The sequence below is a fragment of the Sparus aurata genome, chromosome 16, assembly GCF_900880675.1.
Source record: "Sparus aurata chromosome 16, fSpaAur1.1, whole genome shotgun sequence".
NCBI classification, from domain to species: domain Eukaryota; kingdom Metazoa; phylum Chordata; class Actinopteri; order Spariformes; family Sparidae; genus Sparus; species Sparus aurata.
The window spans coordinates 15415673-15436726 of record NC_044202.1 but is presented as its reverse complement, the minus strand read 5'-3'; the positions used below and the strand labels follow the sequence as shown (position 1 = coordinate 15436726).

Sequence of the window (21054 nt, the reverse complement as noted above, 5' to 3'; positions counted from 1 at the left end):
GAGAGATGGACACATGCCAGGTGATTTGAATGAGTGAGACATGAGGTGGAACTCATTTTTCACTTTGTCATCGTCTCAGTTTGTCTCACTTTGAAAATTTCATCCTCGGTCCGCCTCCTGCTTAAAGTAAGACATGACAAAGAGACTAGGAGGAGGAAGAATCGAGGCAGTCAAAATGACACATTTCTTCTAGTCGAGTATCATCTGAACAGACGTGACTTACGATAACAGGTGCAGAGCAGAGGATCGCGTGAGCATGGGCTTGTAGGTGCGATTTACAGGCTTGTTGTTTTAGTTTTATTCACATAAACAATCTAATGCAATCAAATATTAAGTATATTGTCCTACCTACTTTTTGGCCTTTTTAATATTTGCAACTGGAGTTGTTTGTGCTGACTTACTTGATGGTGTTTTGGCCCTGTGCAGTTGATTACTCCACTGTGACTTCTTCTACCCTCACTTAGTACCTATCAAGTACACTTGTCTAACAGTGCCACCCATTTTGCCGTTGCTTGTAGTTCGACAAAACTGCAGTGAAGTGAATAGCTCTGCACTTATCAGCCGCAGTATCTGATCACTCACAGATTTCCAATGAAGTGTCTTTCTAATAATAGACTTCTACATAAGATGATGCGCTCGTGTTGCCTCATTGAAGCCTCCTTCGAGACTCTTCCTCCTTCTTCTCTCCTTGCACCACTGAGCAGAAACCTACCGATGAATGATGTCCGCACTCATAGCAGACCCAATATATTCCCTGACGTAATATGATGGACAGAGGAATAATGAGATAGAAGGGCTAGGCAATTTACTGAAATAGTATTGGAATCGCAGTATTTTATTTTTCTCTGACAAAGGTCAAACGTGTGACCAAATAGCATTATGTGGGCAAAATGTGCAATAATAAGGTGCAATATGTAAGAATTGTACAGCCCTGTGAGATATGGAATAAATGGAATTAGTTTGAGGCACATTTCATTCTTGGCGCATCACCTTGCGCCAGCCGATCATCTTGGTTTTACCTCATTACCACAACAGATTAGTTTTATTGCCTTGGCATGTTATCATCTGCTGTCACCCATCACCCTAATGAAGTTGGTCAGTGGTGGAAGCAACACCCTGTGCTTTTCCCCCACGTCTGTCAAATATTAAATGTGTTTTTAAGGAGTGCAGTGTGAAGACATATGATATCTCTGCCAAACCAGAGCACACTGTCTGTCTTTCTCTCCCCTCTCTGGGCAGCGCATGCGGACATCGCACGAGTTTGCGATCATGCGGACTCTTGAACCCGTCTACTCCCACCCACCCACCGTCCTCTTCTTGCACTGTATGTGTGTGATCAGGCACATTGAGGAAAGCATGACCGGTGAGAGCAAACCGCAATCTCACCCTGTCTCTCCTCCTCTGCTGCCCCCCCCCCCAAAAAAAAAAAACCTCCTTCAGCTGGTTGCTAAGCAGCACGGGGAGAGCTTGACAGTGTTGACGTTGTGTGCGCAGGACCACTTCCTGTAAACAGCCGAGTGGGTGCTCTTTGCTCTCAGCTGCAGAGGGAAGGAGAAAGCGAGACGAGACAGCCTAAAATAACCCTCCCTGACTCTCACAAAGGGGACGCGATGACGTGCATGGCAGAGGGGGGGGGAGTGTTATTTCATCTGAAGTGAACATTTCACAAGGAGCTGAGATGGCTGATAGCTATAGGAGTTTCAGGAGCTTTTGAAATGTATGTTACCTTTTTTCCCCCCCATGCTGCCAGAGAGCATGAGGTCTGGAATAAAAATGAATGCAGCTGACAGGGGCCATTTATGCACAGAGCTGGTGCATTTCTCCATACAACAGACCTGTGTGTGTGTGTGTGTGTGAAGACTAAAAATGCATTTTCAGTCATGCGGGTTGTGTCACAGCAAATAAAGCACATTTCTGTATTTATTATATAGATGAAGACAAACAAATCTGAGGCTCATACTTTCATTTTAAATATTTCTGTCATCAGCAGGATGTTTGAGCGTTCCAGGCACTTTCTTTCAGGATAGACACTTGGCTTCAATAACCATAGCCACTCTTCATTCTGTTGTGTTTCAGCTCGGTGGCGGTGAAGATGACCACGGCACGGTACCGTCCCACCTGGGAGCTGGCCGTGGACCCCCTGGTCTCATGTAAGCTGTGCCTTGGAGAGTTCCCCCTGGAGCAGATGACCACCATCACACAGTGCCAATGTGTCTTCTGTACACTGGTGAGCAGGACACTGTACACACAGCAGCAAGCTTCCTGTCTGCAGGAATGAATGAAGACTTCTGTAAAAGTTAATGATTCATAAATAAAGTTTATAGAATATCTTTTTCAATATATTTATATTGGTTCATTACCAATACACTCCAAAGAGCTGTAGTCGTCAAAATTATGATCTTAATCAAAGTAAATGTGTTATTTAGATGGGTTTTAACTTAGAGGTTCAATGTGTAGGGAATGGCCATCTGTCAAATTTATACTTGAAACAAACTGAGGGCAGCATACCATCAAGGTATAAGTCAATTTAATCATCATTATACAAAACAGGGACGCTAAACTAAATGGAGGTTCATAAACTCCTTTGTGCTACACAAATTACAGATTGTATAGTTTTTCTCAATTTACACAAGGGTAATTGCATAGAGCAGCAAAATGTTGGTGATGGTAATATGGCCAGGATGTTCACATCAAAAGTTGGAACAGGGAAACACTCTCCATCCACTTTGACTGTGTGTGAGCACCGAGCATCAATGATGTGAACAGAGTCCCCGTCTCCTCGTCCCACTGTAGTCCTGTGCTGTGTCGGCCTGGAACACTGTCGCCGATCCAGGGTAGGGTAGGGCAGGGTAACTACTAACTGCCGCCAACTTAAGCTGCCATTAACTACTTGAACTCAATTAGCAGTGCAGCTAGTGGCTTGAGCCACTGTGGTATTGGTGTTCACACTATCACCACAGGAGCTTTGGACCAGAACGGGCCGGGGCTATCTGGTCACCATGCTTACTCTGTAATTCAATACATAGATATTATAAAGTCCAAACTGTTACTTATTTACATTCAGTTGATACTTTTTTTTTTTATGTTTTCAACTTACATTATTAAATATTGCACGAATTCCCACGGATCAAAATCGTAACAATGACCTGAAGCTCTATTACAAATCTCACACCCCGTCTCTTCCTGTAAAACACTAGACCCGTGTGAAAATTCTGGGATGGAGGTGTAGTCACACCCACTGGCTGTGAGATCTGAACCAATCTATGCAGAGATGAGGACACAATGCCCGAGAATGACTGCTAAAAATAGAAGCTGCTTCCTTCAGCACAGTCTGGGTGGCGGCAGTAGTTACCAAAGCTTAGTTAGTACAGTTTATTCCACGGAGGGCAACCGCAGTGTAAACACGAACACTGTTTGGTATATCACTTAAGCTGTTCTAAGAACACAGAAAACTAAATATGCAATCTAGTGAAATGAATGGAATAGAAGCTTACTAAATGTCTGTCTTTTAGGTGGAAAATGTATTACATCCCAGACAATCGTTTTGATTTTTCAGCTTTGTAAAGGAACACTTGATTCATCGACATAATTGTGCAAACCAAAGATCTCAGTAGTAGAAGATATACAAGCAACATTCATTGATTTCTCTCAAAGTTTAAATAACTAGCAAGTTAAGTTTAACGTTCAATCTTCCACCTCCTGAGGGGGAGTATGTGGCTCTTCAGCTGTTAAACGCTCCATTTTCTTTCATGCAGTTTGGTGCTCAGCAGTCAACGTGCAGTGGGGTCTTGTTTTAGAATTAAATAAAAACAGCTTCATGCTGTGGCTGTAAACGGGGCTGACTTAGGCAGTTATCTGAGCCGTTGATGGCATAAAATGATTAATCAATACAGTTTTCTTAAGCTTTTTAACAAATGCTGTCACTCCTGCCTCTTTTCTCCAACACCAAAACGCATAGATGGCGATCAAAAGAGAATCATACCGTAGATCGTGTCTGTTTACCAACCTTTCTGATATGTGGTGTGTTTGTTTGTGGCTGACTGGATATTGAACTGGATCAAGGTTATATTTGTCTATCTGTCTGTCTTTTTTTCTCTCAGTGCCTGAAGCAGTATGTGGAACTCCTGATCAAAGAAGGCCTTGAAACTGCAATTAGCTGTCCAGACTCTGCCTGTCCCAAAAGAGGACACCTGCAGGAAAATGAGGTATTGATAAAAGGGAAAAACTCAGATTTCTCAGACTGGTTGCCAATATCAGAACTCCCCCTGCTGCTCCTCAGGTTAATGAACATATACAATAATGCCCAAATATCTCAAGACTCGATGTTAATCACGGTAGCAATTTCCAGAAACAACAGTCATAGTATTTTTATTATACAGAACTTTGTGTCGTGCTTGCATAACCAACTACTGTATGAACATTTCATATCTAGCACGTGCAGAACTGGCGATGCATGTGCTGGGAAACGAGCAAAAAACCGTGACGTGTCAGCTCCACAGATCAATTTCTTCCATTTCATGAACCTCCTATCACGCCGCTCCTTTCCCCTCCCACGTAACAAGCACGAGTTGGCAAAACTAACATGCGTGCAGTTAGTTTAACACCTCTGCGCCCCCTCAGGGCTCCAGCTTCACTCAAGATGACCACTGCGCTCCACCTGCCGACGTGTTTATTCCATCATAATGAGCTCACATATGTGCCTGCCTTCCTATCGGAGGTCAGTGCGAGGGCAAAACGCTGCTCATCCTCTGGGCAGTTTGGCTGATGGACTCGCTCACTCACTCACGCGCTCACTTGGTCTCGGAGGCCTGTAGGCACAGCACAAATCAGCACACCACAGCCTTATGTTTCTAATCAATCAGAGTCAGCGGCCCTTAATGGAACCCCAGCTCCTCCTGCCAGTCATCCTTGTCTGCTCTGACAGCGATGCCTTCACCTTGTAATTGACTGGTGCTTTACAAAGCCCGAATGCTCATTTAATTGCCCAATAAATGAGTACATTTAACCTTGAGTGGGCCTGGGAATGCACCTTGAATACATCCTGGCAATCTGATTCTCCTTTTTCTATCTGCATGAAAAGCCTTATTGGTAAACAAGTGGCAAGTTCCGATCTTGTAGAAATTTGAATTTGACATTGTTCTGAAAATGATATTCGCACTCTGAATGTGTAAACGCTCCTCGCAGCTTCTGCTATAAATATTCACAATGACCTGCTTATTTCCCTCCCACCTCTCCTCTCCTCTCCCTCTGTAGATTGAGTGCATGGTGGCCACGGAGATGATGCAGAGATACAAGAAGCTTCAGTTTGAAAGAGGTGAGTCAGTGCAGACCGCAGCCGCAGCACGTCAGTGTTCGTTCTCGCTGGGTGATGTGTGGGCAGCGACTGTGTGTCGCAGACACACGTGGACCCTGCTGTCCTCCAGGGGTACTGTACAAAAGGATGACAGTCTTGTCTCACAAGTGTCACCGAACTGCTGTTCACTCTGACTTGAATCAATCATTCACCCCCTGTGGATGTTTTTGCTGTTGAATTACACCACGGGGTCTCTGCAGAAAGCTAATAGAAAAAAGATTTGAGTGATGCTTGTTTGTTCAGTTGATTTAAATCTTCAACACTGACGTGTGTCTCCAAGTCCACATCAGCTCTAATCTGCAGTGTTTCAATTTTATAACTTCCGACACCAAAAATTTTGATTTCAATACCACTCACAAACTGCAAACAATCACGCAGGCAAGGAATATTCTCGTGACAGGTACTCAGGCCTTATATATGTCTGTTTTGTACTGTAGTATTCTGACTCAGCCCTGTCAACCTCATCAAAGTGTAACACCAGCTCCCATCAAATATGCATGAAAGGGAAAGCCTCCCAGACTTTGTTTAAAGAGATTGTAATTGGATTGGTTTCGGCTCTTGACTCGTAAACCGTCGGAGTGAGTCTGGTGGAGGCAGGTCTCCTAGCGAAGCAAGATATTTCAGTTAAATCCTTTTTATCTCCTCTGCCATGTGCAGTCTGCGGTTTACGCTGTTTGTAGAATAAATGTTAACCCAGTGCTAAAAGGCTTGGATATCAGTGCTGGAAAGACAATGAGAGGTCTGTGTTGCTCGAGTCCCCGCTGTCAACGTAGACATGCTAATCAGTAATATTAGAGTTCCCTCACTACCAGCGAAAAGCTTTTAACCGAGCAGTGCGATCGCTCTTTGATGGTTCTCGCCCTGCAGGTTTCTCCACCTACACAAAGGCGCAGAACATTCAGATCTCGCACAAATAAATACATGGAACACAATAAAACAAATACACATATAGGAGCACAGAGACGTGGGGTCTTCCAAATGAATAAAAAAAAAACATCAGAAGTAGCTGTTGATGCTGCCTGGATAAGGGCAGTCAGCCGTCTCATCAATGTCCCAGTCCAGTCAGGCAGAACCGTTGCTGTAACTGTTCCATATTTCTCAGGCTGAGCCAAGAGTGCATGTGGAATGTGTGCTCTGAGTTCTTGGCAGAGAGAGGCAAGAGGAAGGAAGAGAGGATACAAGGGCAAGTGCATCATGCTATGAACTTAGAACAGAACTGGCATAAACGCATATAAAATGGTCTCTCAATCACCAGAAGAAGAAATAGTAAGTCACACCTTTTTAATAAGAGTTTGGAGAAGTCAGGGAAATTTGACAGTCTATTCCTTTAAATCGCTGTTCACAAGATCACAAAAATACTATTTTCACTCAACTGTGGTGGTCCAGCTATAAGTGCAGATATTTTGAGATACCTCTGTAGCTGTCTTTAATTTGTTATGCTGCTCAAAACATCAATGTAAATCTGAGACACAAAATCGATCTCTTTGTCATTTTGGTTAACTAAGCCTTTGAAAGAGCTACTGTCCATGACACTGGCTAATCTTCCATCAGAGGTGCTGCTGGACCCATGCCGGACGTGGTGCCCTTCCTCGACCTGCCAGGCCGTGTGCCAACTGAAGGAGGCAGATTCTCCGGCGCTGCCCCAGCTGGTCCAGTGTGCCGTCTGTGCCCTCGAGTTCTGCTCGGCCTGCAAGGCCAACTGGCACCCTGGGCAGGCCTGCCAGGAAAACAACCTGCCCATTACCTCCTTCCTACCAGGAGAAAACAGGTACCTCCTTTTTGTGCATTCATACCTTTTACGATCGAAAGTTATGGTAAATTTCAAATGTTTGTTCTCTCAATTTCTCTCTCATCTTATGTTATTTATCAGATCACATGTTCTGATTCATACATGAGTGATCCATGAAAGGTTCAGTATGTAAGACTTTTTCTTAAGAACAGATACTATCTGAATGTCAAGAACTGATATTTGATGTTATGATGTGGATATATCGTGTTGCAGAGATATCGATTTTAAAGATATCGAAGTTGGCATGCTAACAAGCTAGCTAGCCATGTTCCGTCCCAGGCCAAAGCTCCTGTGCTAGCGGCGTAAACGCCCACAGACATGTATACATAGACACCTTATTGAACGGGTAGGCTCATTGCTTTATAAAGTGCCCTAAGTAAATGCCTCTCATTTACACATACAACATTATAAAATATGATAATGTATACAATGACATTTAACGGTAAAAAAGAAATTAAAGTTGCAGTAGGCTACTATTACAAATATGCACCATATGTAGTTTTTATTATTATAATTATTATTTTTCTGCTATTATCATAGCATATCGTATCATAACAGTAACAACATTACATTGATTGGCAGCTGTAAAGACTCAAAAGCATTGTAAAGCAAACAAACAGTATTTCATAAAGTTCACTCCATTGACTTGTATTAGTTCACAGTGCAGAGCTGCCACATCCAATGTGGCGGCGACGTCGACATACGGCCCAGTGCTCAATGTATATATGTCTATGTAAACACCAATACTCCTCTGGTGCTCTGAGCTCCTGGTCTGGCTCACTAGATGCTAAGCTAAACAAGCTAAAAAGCTACAGTTAGCAGCCCTATTTGTTTTAAGTGTGATTTTGAAAGGTGGCCAATTCCTACAGAACCCCCCTTTTTAAATGCATTGAACGATAGAAATACCCATTCCAATAAAAAGTTACCTGCACTTTCATTGCACTACCTCTTTGACCTTAAAAAGATACTTTATTTATCCCTGAAAATGAAATGCATTTCTCAGAACCTGTGTGGCAGTCTACACACCATGTTCCCCTGACTTGAGTTCAGAACCACGAGTTGTCAATATACAGTGGCGTTCATTCAGCGCGTCCTTAAATATATCCTGACAGGCGGTCTGGCTGGCCGTTTTTTTGCTGCCACTGCTCAGTTGAGCGTGAGCCAGGGCTCGAGCACAAAGTAATAGGGGGATATAAAACAAATCTGCTGAAACTAAACTGCAGTAAAGAAGGCCGGGATGGGCCTATTATTCATTTTAAGGATACAGGATCTGACTGAGGGTAGTGGAGGGCCGCCCAGAGATGTGTGCAGCTGACCCATTTTCTCCGAGATATCCTCTTACTCGGGGAAACGTCATCAGCTCCAGAGCCTTCCTCTATCTGCACAGGTTAGGGACCAAGCTCAGAGGCCAGAGTGGAGGGCAGGAGAGAGGATTAACAGGTCAACTCTTAGTCATAAGAAGATCCTCTGGTGTTTGACCTACACTTATTCACTGCAGAGATGTCTGTAAAAGCTACATTCTTACACGACAATTGTTTCATTATTACTTTGACGAGGATGACAGGAGAAACCCTGCTAGAAATGAATAGGCTTGTTTGCTGTCACAGGACAATACCCAGAGTGACAGCTTACCTGCCCGCCTCCACATTTCAGGAGTCAGCACTTCTACTGAAACAGGAGAAATGGATCCAGACGAACTGACACCAACAGGAGGGGAAGAATGAGAGCGTGGGAGGGAGTTCAATGGCATTTAGTGGCTGTTGGTTTTTCAGAAAGAGAAAGCTCTCAGCTGTCTCGCACAACCCTGTTACGCCAGCGATTGTAAATATTGATTGCCGCATTAGGGCAGTCTCATCCCTGGCACGTCTCACAGAGTTAATATTGAGTGATTTTTTATTTTTACACGGCGTTTGAATTCATGCTCCTGTGTGTGCGCCTCTCCTTTTCCCAGCTCTTTCTATAAGAACGAAGAGGATGACGCACCAATCAAGCGCTGTCCCAAATGTAAAGTTTACATCGAGAGGGACGAGGGCTGCGCGCAGATGATGTGCAAGAACTGCAAACACGCCTTCTGCTGGTACTGTCTGGAGTCCCTGGATGTGAGTCGAGTCTTAATTATAATTTGTTTATTCCACGATATTCAAGACCATAGACATTATATCATTATTGTGTATTATTACATCCACATTCCTGATGGTTATTTATTATCTCATTGTGTTGATATTTGAGTGAGGCTGAGATCGAAAAGTGACCGAAGGTATGTCAGTGGCTGCTCAGTGGCATATACTGATCCCTGGACTGGTAAACTGGACCTTGCAGTGGTGTACTCGTATTCCACCGACACATGACGGTATGTGCCACTTGAGACTTTTATGCCATTGAAAGACTGTTGGATGGGTACGGTTGACAGACTGATGGCAGAAACTTTGAGTCAACCAACCAAACAATGCTTACTGACAGGTTTACTTTATCAGGGAAACAAAATAATGCAGTACTTCATATAAGTGTTGCGGGACATTAACCATTGTGGCATATTGTGCATCACATTGACTGTACTTTGAATGACCGAATAAGCTGCTAATAAAGAAAAAAGATGACTGGCATAGACATTGGGATATTTTCTGACATTACAAGTTTTACTATTTACTGTTTTACTTCTGGCTTATTGTGATAAGAACCTGCTGATCCAGCGCATTAGTCTTTGGGCATTGATATACCAATGGATCCAGTGGTATAAGCCTTCGGGTATTATACCGGCTAAATTTGGATATACATCCATTTGATTGATTCATCTTTTTCTTTATTAGCGGCTTCTTCTGGTCATTCAAAACACAGGGAACATGATACATAATATGCCACAATGGTTAATGTTCTGTGATGTAGATTTTATATGAAGTACTGCATTATTGTGTTCTCTTGATTAAGAAAACCTGACAGTAAGTATTGTTTGGTTGGTTGGCTCAAAGTTTCTGCTTTCAATTAGTCAGACTGGCTACGGTGGCTGGGCTAAAATAAGTCATGTTAGCTAAGGCTAGCTCATTCATTAGCTTTGAGTAGTTTATAAGTCTTTCAACGGCATAACAGTCTCAAGCGGCACATACCGTCATATGTCGGTGGAATATCAGTGGATTAACACGGCATGCCACTGCAAGGATCGGTATATGCCACTGAGCAGTTATTGACATACCACTTTTCTAACTCGGCTCTGCTGTGGTATATTGCAAATGTACCAACAGTCATCCCCACAGTATTGTTGCCATATCGATATTGAGGTATTTGGTCAAGAATCTCTTGATACTTGATTTTGCCGCCCGGTCCCAGCATTTATGAGATGCTTTTGATTTTAAATCTGGGTACACAAAGACGAATAACTGACGTTTTCAGATTGAAATGGAAAGTCAAATCAAATTGTGGATTTGGAGAATTACTACACCCCTCATCTTATTTTAATCCTACAGATATTGCAATGTCATTTTGAGGCCATATTGCCCAGCATGAATATGCCCCCCCCCCCCCGGCTTTAGAAACCTCTACTGTTTAATATTATAATACCGTGTTTCCACACTAATAATCCTGACTGTAGTCATCATTTGTCTTCCTGTGACAGCAGTAGCTTTCACCATCAGGAAATTGTAGCTTAACCTTGGTCCTGATAAGAAAGGAATAAGATGTGTTGTGGGTCTTGCGTTTTATGTAATATTAACTGTTCACGGACAGACGAGCGTCTCACGCAGGTCATTTAAAAATCCATTTTTCACAGAACGTCTTTTTTGTCTTTCTGACTGCTAATGGTCAATCTTTATCTAAACTGTGTTTGTGTGTGACAGGATGACTTTCTCCTGATCCACTATGACAAAGGACCCTGTCGAAACAAACTGGGCCACTCCAGGGCGTCTGTTATCTGGCACAGAACACAGGTGAGAAGCCCATCTTCCTCTCCCCCCTTCACCCACCCTGCAGCATGTGGACATACACGTGCTCCCTGCTTCTTTCTCGCTTTCTACCTCACACACTCAGTGGTGGGCCTGCATTATCTTGACAGCACAATAGCAAAAGGACAGCTTGATCCGCGTGCAGCGACAAGTGTCTGGTGGTCAGTTTCCTGCTGTTTCCAACTAAGCCTATTATGTACACCTCTCAGTTTGAGGGGGGTAAAAAAAGGTTTACATAACCAAGGTCCTTCTTTACTATAGGTAATCACATGAAATGATGGATTACACACAAAGGGTTGGATATTACATGTGATTTCCTGCATGTGAATGGCAGATTACACATGACAAGTTAGATATGACATGAAATTTCCCACATGTGACGGCATGTTTAAAGTCTATGATAGAGTCCGACCGTTTCCCTTCAGTATCTTGGCCAGATCATCTGTACATGGGGTGCCGCGTCTCTTTTGTCTAATGTACTTGTTATTTTATCAACATTAGCATGCACACTGGCATCTGTTGCCCAGTGGGGCAGGCTGAGTCATATGATTACAGTTGAGCTGATGGAAGCCAGCTATAGCTTCACCGCTCTGTGTGTGTCTCTCTTTGCTCTCCTCATTTCAACCCCCCAATCGCTCCGTCTCGTCTAAAAAGCCTCCCCTCATAAATACAAGATGCGCCGGGGCCAACCTATCCTGCAGAAAAACATCATCTCACCCAGCCTGTATCTGACGACATGGGAGGGGCTATGTTTCCACACAAAATTCATACCATTAGTTAGAAGGAAGGACACATCTTAAACACGTAGGCATCACTATGTTAGGTTAATCACAGACGCTCTATTTACAGTATACCAGCTGTAAGGAAGATGATGATGTCTTCCTAAATAACAGGCAGAAACCTGTTTGCTAATGAGACCCCCAAGCAGATGTCTTTTCCTCCTCAAAATGTGAGGAAAAGCGGTTGTGCTATTATAAGTCACTGTTGCATGTGACTTCACGTTATGTATTCCATTTTGTGGGTCTGAACCTGCTGGTGTCTGGCTCCCCCATGTGGTGAAAACGCAGACTTGCCAGGACTGTAACAGGAAGGAAGTGAAAATCAAGTGAAAACATCAACTGTTCATTTTCTGTTTCACCTCAAAACAGTGCTGAAGAGAACGTGTCTGCAGGCCAACCTAGACGTGAGCCCCGCTTTGGTTCCCCCTGCAAAAAGCCAATAGGATTTTGGGTTATTGATACGTTTTTTCATTCGAGAAATATCTTAATAGATTTTTAGAACATTGCTTTTCTGCTGTTGATGCTAGGAAAAAAAAAAAGGCCCAGTAAGTATTTTGTTTGTTTTTTTTACAATCCAGTCAATCTGTCAGTTGATCTAACAATTATGGTAAGTGAGAGATTTCTAGCAAGACTTTCACTGCATAACACAAATACTGCAGACTTCATGTTCAAACAATAACAAACAGTATACTTGTAGGAATGTGTAAAACCCTGCCAAGATCTTCTTTGGGCGCTGCCAACATCTTGTACATCATCCTCTCAGACATGACTATCATAGCTGAGTTTAATGCCCCAGTCACTTTATTTGCCTTGATTGCATTGAATCCAGAAAGTCTAACTGCATTCCCTCCTTTGTACTCCACAGCGTACTGTAGTTTCTGTGATTTGCAAAGGCTTTTTGAAATTGTTCTTCTCCATTGCATTAGATTGTGTGGGTTTGTCCATCGCTTACCCTATTTTAGTGTAAACCTGCAAACACAAAAGAAGCATCTGCGCGTGAGTATAGGGAGAAGAGAAAAACGAGCTGTGATTTATTTATCTGTGTGGATATTCCCTAAATTGCTTGTCTGCTGGCAAAACAATGCTTTCTGAAGCAACTGTACAGGAGAGGGTTTGTTGTTTTGAGTCAGTCTGCCGTCTGCAGGCCAATGTGTAGTATTGCAGTTGACTGGGAGGGATTTAAGGCGTGCAGCTGTGAAACAGTGAGATTACAGTTTTTGCCGAATGCTTACACACATGTTGCAGACTTTGGCTCACTGTGTCATAACTTAACACACAGGTCGAGTAAGACAAAGCACATGTAGATAAACTCCTAACTTATACGGCAAAATGAAACTCTTGAAACAAAACCTAACAATCCCATTTCAAAACTGTTTTTAGCATCAAAACAAACACATGCACCTTTGTTTGCACTCTTTCCTAGCAGCAACAACACACAGATGTGCTTGTGAAAGATTGATCTAGAGACATGAAAAAGAAATGGAGACACTTCAGGTTTTTGTTTTGTTTTTCAGGTTTTTGCAAAAGTAAAAAAAACAAAAAAAAAACACAAAGACATGGTACAACTAGAATGTTCTACAAAACATTGTTGTAAGGGAACTATTCGAAGACATTTAGGCTATGGATCCTGTCCCCTGTTGGCATTTGGCCACATCACCTCATCCACATCACAGGCAATGTCCTCCCTTGCCAAGCAACGGGGGAAATATCGCCTTGCATGCCGTATCCAACCCTGTATGGACCTCACCTCAATGTCGCCGCATGCCTCTTCCATGGCTTGTAGAAGAGGCATGCGGGCATGTGGCTGGCGGTCATAAAATTTCCATCGCCATGCTGTAAAGAACTCCTCAATTGGATTCAAAAATGGGGTGTTATGGGCTGCGCAGGTAGTCAAGTGGTTAGAGCGCATGCCACGTACGCAGTGGACCCTGGTTTGAATCCAGCCAGAGGACCTTTACTGCATGTCACACCCCCTCTTTTTCCCCTTTCCTGTCTATCCACTGTCAAATAGAGGTGTCTATGCCTCAAAAAAATATTTTAAAAAATGGGGTGTATGGTGGCAAGTTGAGAGCAATAAATCTATTATGGTTGGTGAACCAGTCCTGGACCAGAGCAGCCCGATGGAAACTGACATTATCCCAGACGACAACAAACTGGGGTTTCTCTGGCCCGTCCTGGACCCACTGTGTCATGAAGTGTGTCCAGAAAGCGAATAATGAGGGCTGTGTTGTAGGGGCCGAGGATGGAGTGGTGATGCAGTGTCACTGTTGCCTGCTCTCTGTCTTCGTCCTCTTCCTGCTGCTGCTCTTACTCTCCCTCTTCCTCTTCCTGCCTCCACGTTTCCAAAGTTGGCAAAAAGGAGCTGAGCTCACATCAGGTGTATTTGTAGTACTATGGCTTAGGCTGATTGGTCTACAATTAGATTTTAAATGTTTCCATGTGTGTGAGTCTGTGTGCTATTCCAATTTTAGTTTTGTTTGTATTTTAAATAGATGTGTTTTCCCAATGATTGCGCGAGTCTTCCTTTTTGAACAATGTGTCTTATGTAAAAAACAGTGTGTAGCGTTTTGCAAGAAGTGTGTTGGAGAATTTCAAACAGTGCAAAGCATATATTGTGTTTGCAGGGTTGGTGCTTTTGTTTAGGGCATGGTCACCGTTAGAGGTTGTGATGCTTTGGGCATAGCAACCACTTTTAGTGTTTAAGCATTAGGCAAAAACTGTAACAAACTGAATGACCACTGTCATCCCCCCTATGTTGTCAAATTTTCATTAACGCAAAAGCGCATCTCCAAAAAAGCCATCTGTGTAATCCACAAACAACTCCAGATAGATGAAAGATAAAAAATATAATAAAATAGGAAAAGTTGAATAATACTGACATTTGATTAAAACAAATGGATAATAACTCAATAATCAGTGTACTAAGGTTAATCAAAACATGACTTAATGCAACCCTCATATGTACTTTATGTCTAAGAGTGCTGTATTTAAACTAACCTGTCTATTTCCTCCTGATGTCTCCCTGCAGGTGGTCGGGATCTTCGCTGGCTTCGGCCTGCTCCTGCTCGTTGCCTCCCCCTTCCTCCTCCTGGCCACTCCCATCGTCCTCTGCTGCAAGTGCAAGTGCAGCAAAGGTGATGACGACCCATTGCCAACCTAAACACGCCAATTGGAGACCGAAGTGGAGAGCCACTCCGAGGATGGGCCATCCTATTTTTTCCTTTTTCACCCCTTTATACGTTCTCTTCCTCCCACCAGCTTTGAGCGCTTTCATATTTTTTGGGCTGAAAACGTGCACCAGCCCCCGGGCCGCTTCGGGATCCATCGCTCTGCATGAGAGAGAGGCATGGCAGGAAAAGCGACCCTACACCTTGGCCTGAAGAGAGGTGCAGGGTTAAAGGGCAGAGGAGGTCAGACTTGAACTATGGACCGCCTTGTCCATGAGACATTGGTTGGTTTGGGAACGTGGAGGAAGTCTGGGCCGTGTCAAGCGGTCCTCAGTCGTGGGTTTACCGACGTGTGGTATTGTGGCGGGTCATTACGAGCAAAGGAAAAAACAAAGTGAAGAAATGCTTTTCTCTTGTATGGGACAGTATCATGCAGGAGCCATCTTTTTAGAAAGAACTTCAACTTTATCGCTCTGTTTTGTCGGTTTGTCGTATGCAACAAAAGCTTTTTTTCCTCCCCCCGCACCGCCACCACACTCGATGTAGCTCTACAGATTCAGTCCGTAGCATTAGAGTCACACCACGCATGTTTGGTGTTCACTCGATCTGCACACAGAGCGGGATTCCTACATCACGCTCCCGGCTGAGGTAGAGACAGGAGGCTGTCGCCATCTCAACATGTACAGCACGTCCTCTTGATGATGTCAATGTTTTATAACCTGTTGCTTTTAATAGAACTGTGCTCAGAGTAGTGTCTATGTGTTGTACTTTTTGAGTGTTTTCCAAACTGTAAGGTACACTTATTATAGGGGATTGCCACTCAAATCGAAAAAAAATACACCTATTTTCTAAGTTTTGATCTACCTTTAGCTTCTGTTTTATACCCAAATTGGGTTTTTTCACACTTCTGTTGCCATCTCTCTATTTCATTCTCTTTGACATTGGAGTCATCTTTGTTAGAGAGGGAGAGGTGTTTCAGGGTAGATTTTTTATTATCTGCGATCCCAATTTGAGTGGCGCTCCCCTTTAAGTTCAGCAGTAACGTAAAGTCTGTCAGAAGACTTTGTATCCACATGTTGTGGAACCATTTTATTACTACAGTAAAAGCGATGTCACTCCCGTAATTTTTTCAGTCCCCAGGTGGTGGTGTAGCCAAATAGAAATGAATAGCCTTAAAATTGAGAATAGCCAAAATCAGGCATTTCCCCCCCCCCTCGTGCATTAAAAAGAGTTAAAAGTTGAATCCAAATAATCCCAGGGAAAGCATGTTCAACAGCGTCAGTCAGTGAAGCCCTTTATATATTCAGATGATTCTATGATGTCATCCATATGCCACACTGTTAATAGCCATAATGTAAAGGAAAAAAAGAAAAAACTGTCCTTAACTGATGTTTTGTGCGACCTAGGGCCTGTTTTTCCTGAGCCGTCTCAGAGCAGGCAAGCCGATCGACATCCAACCCGACCATTATGAACCATCTGAAAATTCAGTCTCGGATCCGATTCCCCCCCCCCCTTCCGAGAGCTAACAAATACCCGCTAGTTCCGAATTGCAAACTTGCATACGTTAGTGGTCCGAGTGTCGGTGTTCTGTTTTGTTGGTGGGTCAGACCTCCAACCACAAGCAGCTATTCCTCGCAGGGACGTCAGAAAAAAAGCCTATAGTGCAAATATAAAAAGAATGTCACAATTTTTTGGGGCACATAATTACGAAGCTGCCCTCTATTATATCACTTTATCTATGCAAGTTTGTACATTACCGTTCTTAAAAGGCTATCGATTGGTCATAATCAATTGTATGTCGTGGTAAGGTTCATATAGTGGAAGTTGCCGAATGTCAGCATACATGAGCATATCATGGTCTGGTAACACTTTAGATTAGCGAACACATGGTGCCTAATAGCATTTATATAAGTAGCATATTGGCTCTTCTTTAGTCACTATAGAGCACTTATTATTGCCTCATTCTGCATGGCCAGATTCTTAAATTAATACTAGTAGACACTGACACTTATTAACCTACACAGCTTCTACTTTTACTTCACTAAAATGGGGAAAATAGAGTTGGGATGAATATAAGTAAGAGCAGTGCTGACCAATGTGAGGCCCAGGGACCAAAGTTGGGATTACATTTGTTAAAAAAAATAATTTTATTGAGGTAAACTGCTCTTTAAATATCTAAGATTATAAAAGTTGTTTTGTTTTTACAGTGATGAAAGGAAATGAGACAATTAAGGAAACTCTGGATTCTAGTATGCCTACTTTTTGTACATCTTTTAAAGGGTACCTCCACCAATTTTACACAATAAAGTGTGTTCACAGGTCTTGAGGAGTACTACTGTATGTAAAAGTAAATAGTGTAAAGCTTGTTGTGGCTCCAGAGGAAGCTGCATGTAATCTGTAAATTGCCTCCAGCGATGTCGCTCAGTGACTACGTTGCATTCTGGGTAATGTAGGCACCAGATTTTTAAAAGAGGAAGAGTGCGTGGATTAAAAAGGGGCGATTTCTCTGATTCTGCTGAATTGATTTTGGTCGCTTGTCATTTCCCTGGTGCCTACATTACCCAGAATGCAAGTCAGCCACTAAGTGTATGGTAGTTCTGCTCAAGACCTCTAAACACTCAAATGTTTAAAATTGGAGGACTTACCCTTTAGCAATACAATCCAATGGGTAATTTAGAGCTATTTGGACGGTATTAATACTTAGTTTAACATTGTTTTGTTTTGTTACATAAGAATAGACCACCTTATAATTCATGACATGTACAACTGCTTCCTTAATGTCTATCAATAAGCAGTGATAGAGTCAGTTAACTACTGTTTAATAGTATTTGTAGTAAAGGGTCATGGAGAATAAAGCATTAATAGGTGCCTCATAATCACAAATAAAGAGTGAATATACCACGAATGTGCATGCTAATAAGCAACTAGTTAATGGTTGATATGTGTCCTTATCTGAGGTGTTACCTATGGTTTTTATTTAATCAGGGAATCATTCAGAAACTATACTTTTCCTTCTCTGTTGCATCTTTTAGTTATAAAGCTTTAAAGTTTAAACCGAATTTGGCCATTTTTCTATAGTTTTGTCTTAATTTTTGGAGGGAATGTCACTTTTTTTGACAACCCTAGTTAAGTTGGTGAAGGAAAAATGTGGAAACTATTTCATTATAAACAAATAGTTCCAGTATGTTTGTCTGTCAAATCCATTCATAGCCATTATAATGTTTTAAAGAAACCCATTTAATACTGCTTACCTTCCTTCCCTTCTGGTGAAAGTTCCAGTTTCCATGTAGCATTTCATGACAGGTGTGGCTACAGCTACCAAAAAAAGAAAAAAAACGTGAACAACAGTTAACAACAGTAGCTAATTGAAGCTATACAGTAGCTGATCATTTGCAACTCACTCCTCTGCTCAGAAATTTAGCTCCGATATTCAGTACGATGAACCTTATGAGTAGCCTTACATTTAGAGTTCCTAACCTGTAGCCTGCGTTGCTTTCACTGACCTCATCTACTGTATGAGCAGGGTGATTTGATATCAAAGCCAGTACATTTTCTATATTTGAGGTTTTTGGTGCTTTCCCCCGCCCCCAAAAATTGTTAAATTCCATGAGCTTTTGTTGTTTTTATGACAATCGTGCCAAGCAGATTTTTTCCTGGAAGGGATGAGGAAACAGCTGTCTTCTGTATGTGACCATGTATTTGTAACGTATTAACAGTTTTTACAGGGTGGAAAAAAAAGATTTCAATTGCTTCTTTATGTAAACGCTGCACTGTATATGGGTTTCATTGTTTTTACTTCTTGATATGATCCGTGACGTGTGTGTGGTATGGTGCCTGCTGTGTTTAATGGAGGAGTTCAGTGTCAACTCGATTAGAAAATGGCAACGCATACTGTACAAGAGATCGAAACTTTAAGGGGGTTTCGCAAGTTAACGCATCAGGGCTCTGATAACTTAATTTAAAATAGTGCAAAATACTCATTTAAACACAAGACAACGGTTATCAAAGTCTTGAGCTCGTCAAAATCGGACTTAAGTCGGACAAATTCACGGCCATTTCCATTTTTTTCTTTCCTTTCTGTTTTTCTAAACTTATGTTGGCTGGCACCACTGAACAGGAAGATACTGTATTATGCAACAAACATTCAAAAGGGCCAAACCGCAGACATTACAATCACTGCAGTGACACATTGTATATATATGTATATATGTATATATGTGTAATATATATATATATATATATATATATATATATATATATATATAGATATATATATATATATATATATATATATATATATATATATATATATATATATATATATATATATATATATATATATATATATATATATATATATATATATATATATATATATATATATATATATATAGGCGCTCCAGCAGATGAAACATCAGCACAGGCATCGGGGGGCAGGACGGTTTCGAAAGGGCTTCTGAGATTTGGCCCTCCAAATGGGGAAGCAAGACAAAGTTTCTTTTACACAAAAAAAAAAAGACTCGAGATCTACTTTGCAACTTATTCTACGATCAAGTTTGGTTACAAGCAGCGATTTATATTTTATAACCTGTTGTGTCAAGAGATGAAGCTGCATGATTTTTCTCTGACTTCTACATGTTAAATATTACAATATTGTAGCCTCTAAAAGATCTTCGGAATGGTAGCGTCGTCACTCTATCACCCAGCTGTCTCGTTTTTATCATTTTTTTTCGAGTTTGTTTTTTTTTCCTCCCTTTTTTTAAGAAAATGTTTTGATGTTCATTCAGCCATATGATATCCAGCGTTGTCGAGCCGTCCTCAAGTTCAGCAGGTCGGCTATGTGCGTCTGTTACTTCTTTTGTTGACTTTTATATATATATATAAACGCCTGTGTTACATCATAGTTTGTATTTGCATTACATGTTTTAAGAGCGGGATTCTTCAGGCCTGATCGGTCAATTAAATCAGTCACAAATCAGTAAGTGGATTATTGGCAAAGGAAATGTTGACCTCTGTATGTAGGGATGGTTTATACTGTCTCGGGTTTAGGCAGTTGTTGAAAGTTAATTGACCTGGGTGATACAAAGATATAAACATTGTAAAATGGCATATTCGAATCAGTTCTGTACAACTTAAACTCGGCATCTCAGTATATCTACAGTTCCACTAACACTGTGACACCAGGTATTAAAGGTTGTTGTTTTTTGTGATTCTGCGCTCTTCATTCATTCACACCAGTGTACCAAAATAATTGTGCATCTCTAACATACAGTGAAGTAAATTTACTACAATTTTTGAGGTACTTTATTTGAGTATTTCCATTCCAAATATTGTGCTTTTTACTCACTACATATATTTGACAACTTTAGTTACTTTTCAGATTACATAAATTAATGTATTTAACTGGCAGTCAGATAAAAAATAAATAAATAAATAAGGAAACCAAAGAAAAACTGTTTAACAGGAACAATGTTTAATATTGGGTTTGATAATCATCCAGGCAGGTAATACAAACTTAGAAATATGTATTCATGACTGAATGAACCATCTGTCCTCAGAGGAAAATAAGTCCTAAGCTAGAAAGTCGGCTTTGTTTATTTATTTGAGTTTATGTAGATTGTTTAGGTATATAAGCAAATCTGATTAAAATTTCTTCCCCAAAACTACATAACGCACCTTTAAGACTTTGTTGCAGCTACTGTTCATATGAGTGACTTTTTACTTTGACCAATGTCATATTTTGATATCTTTACTTTTACTCGAGTATGACTCCTCGGTGCTGTAAAACACTGCAAACATACCATGAAGAAGACTTGTGGCCCTCATGGCTGTGAAATGGCTCCCTCTGGTGTTGAAAGTGTGGAGTTCTCCTTTTCAAAAAGACATTCATGAAACATTTATCATCAGATAAACAAGGGATAGGAATGTCTATACTGGTATATTTACTCTAATATATTTTAATTTTTCGAAATAAATAACTGAACATTCCAAGAACTAAAACACCATGTTATCCATCCTCCACAAATGATTACTA

General features: G+C 41.5%; 1 protein-coding gene across 1 annotated transcript in view; it reads left to right on the top strand.

Moving 5' to 3' along the window:
* The window catches only part of rnf144aa (ring finger protein 144aa), a 35736-nt gene extending 16941 nt beyond the window's left edge, over positions 1-18795 (top strand). Inside the window, exons 2-8 of the mRNA XM_030391310.1 lie at positions 2077-2227; positions 4101-4205; positions 5254-5314; positions 6905-7121; positions 9094-9241; positions 10970-11059; positions 14882-18795. Coding sequence (XP_030247170.1) covers positions 2093-2227; positions 4101-4205; positions 5254-5314; positions 6905-7121; positions 9094-9241; positions 10970-11059; positions 14882-15013 — 888 coding nt within the window. The 5' untranslated portion in view covers positions 2077-2092 and the 3' untranslated portion in view covers positions 15014-18795. The remainder of the gene's footprint in view (positions 1-2076; positions 2228-4100; positions 4206-5253; positions 5315-6904; positions 7122-9093; positions 9242-10969; positions 11060-14881) is intronic.
* The last annotated feature ends 2259 nt before the right edge of the window (positions 18796-21054 follow it).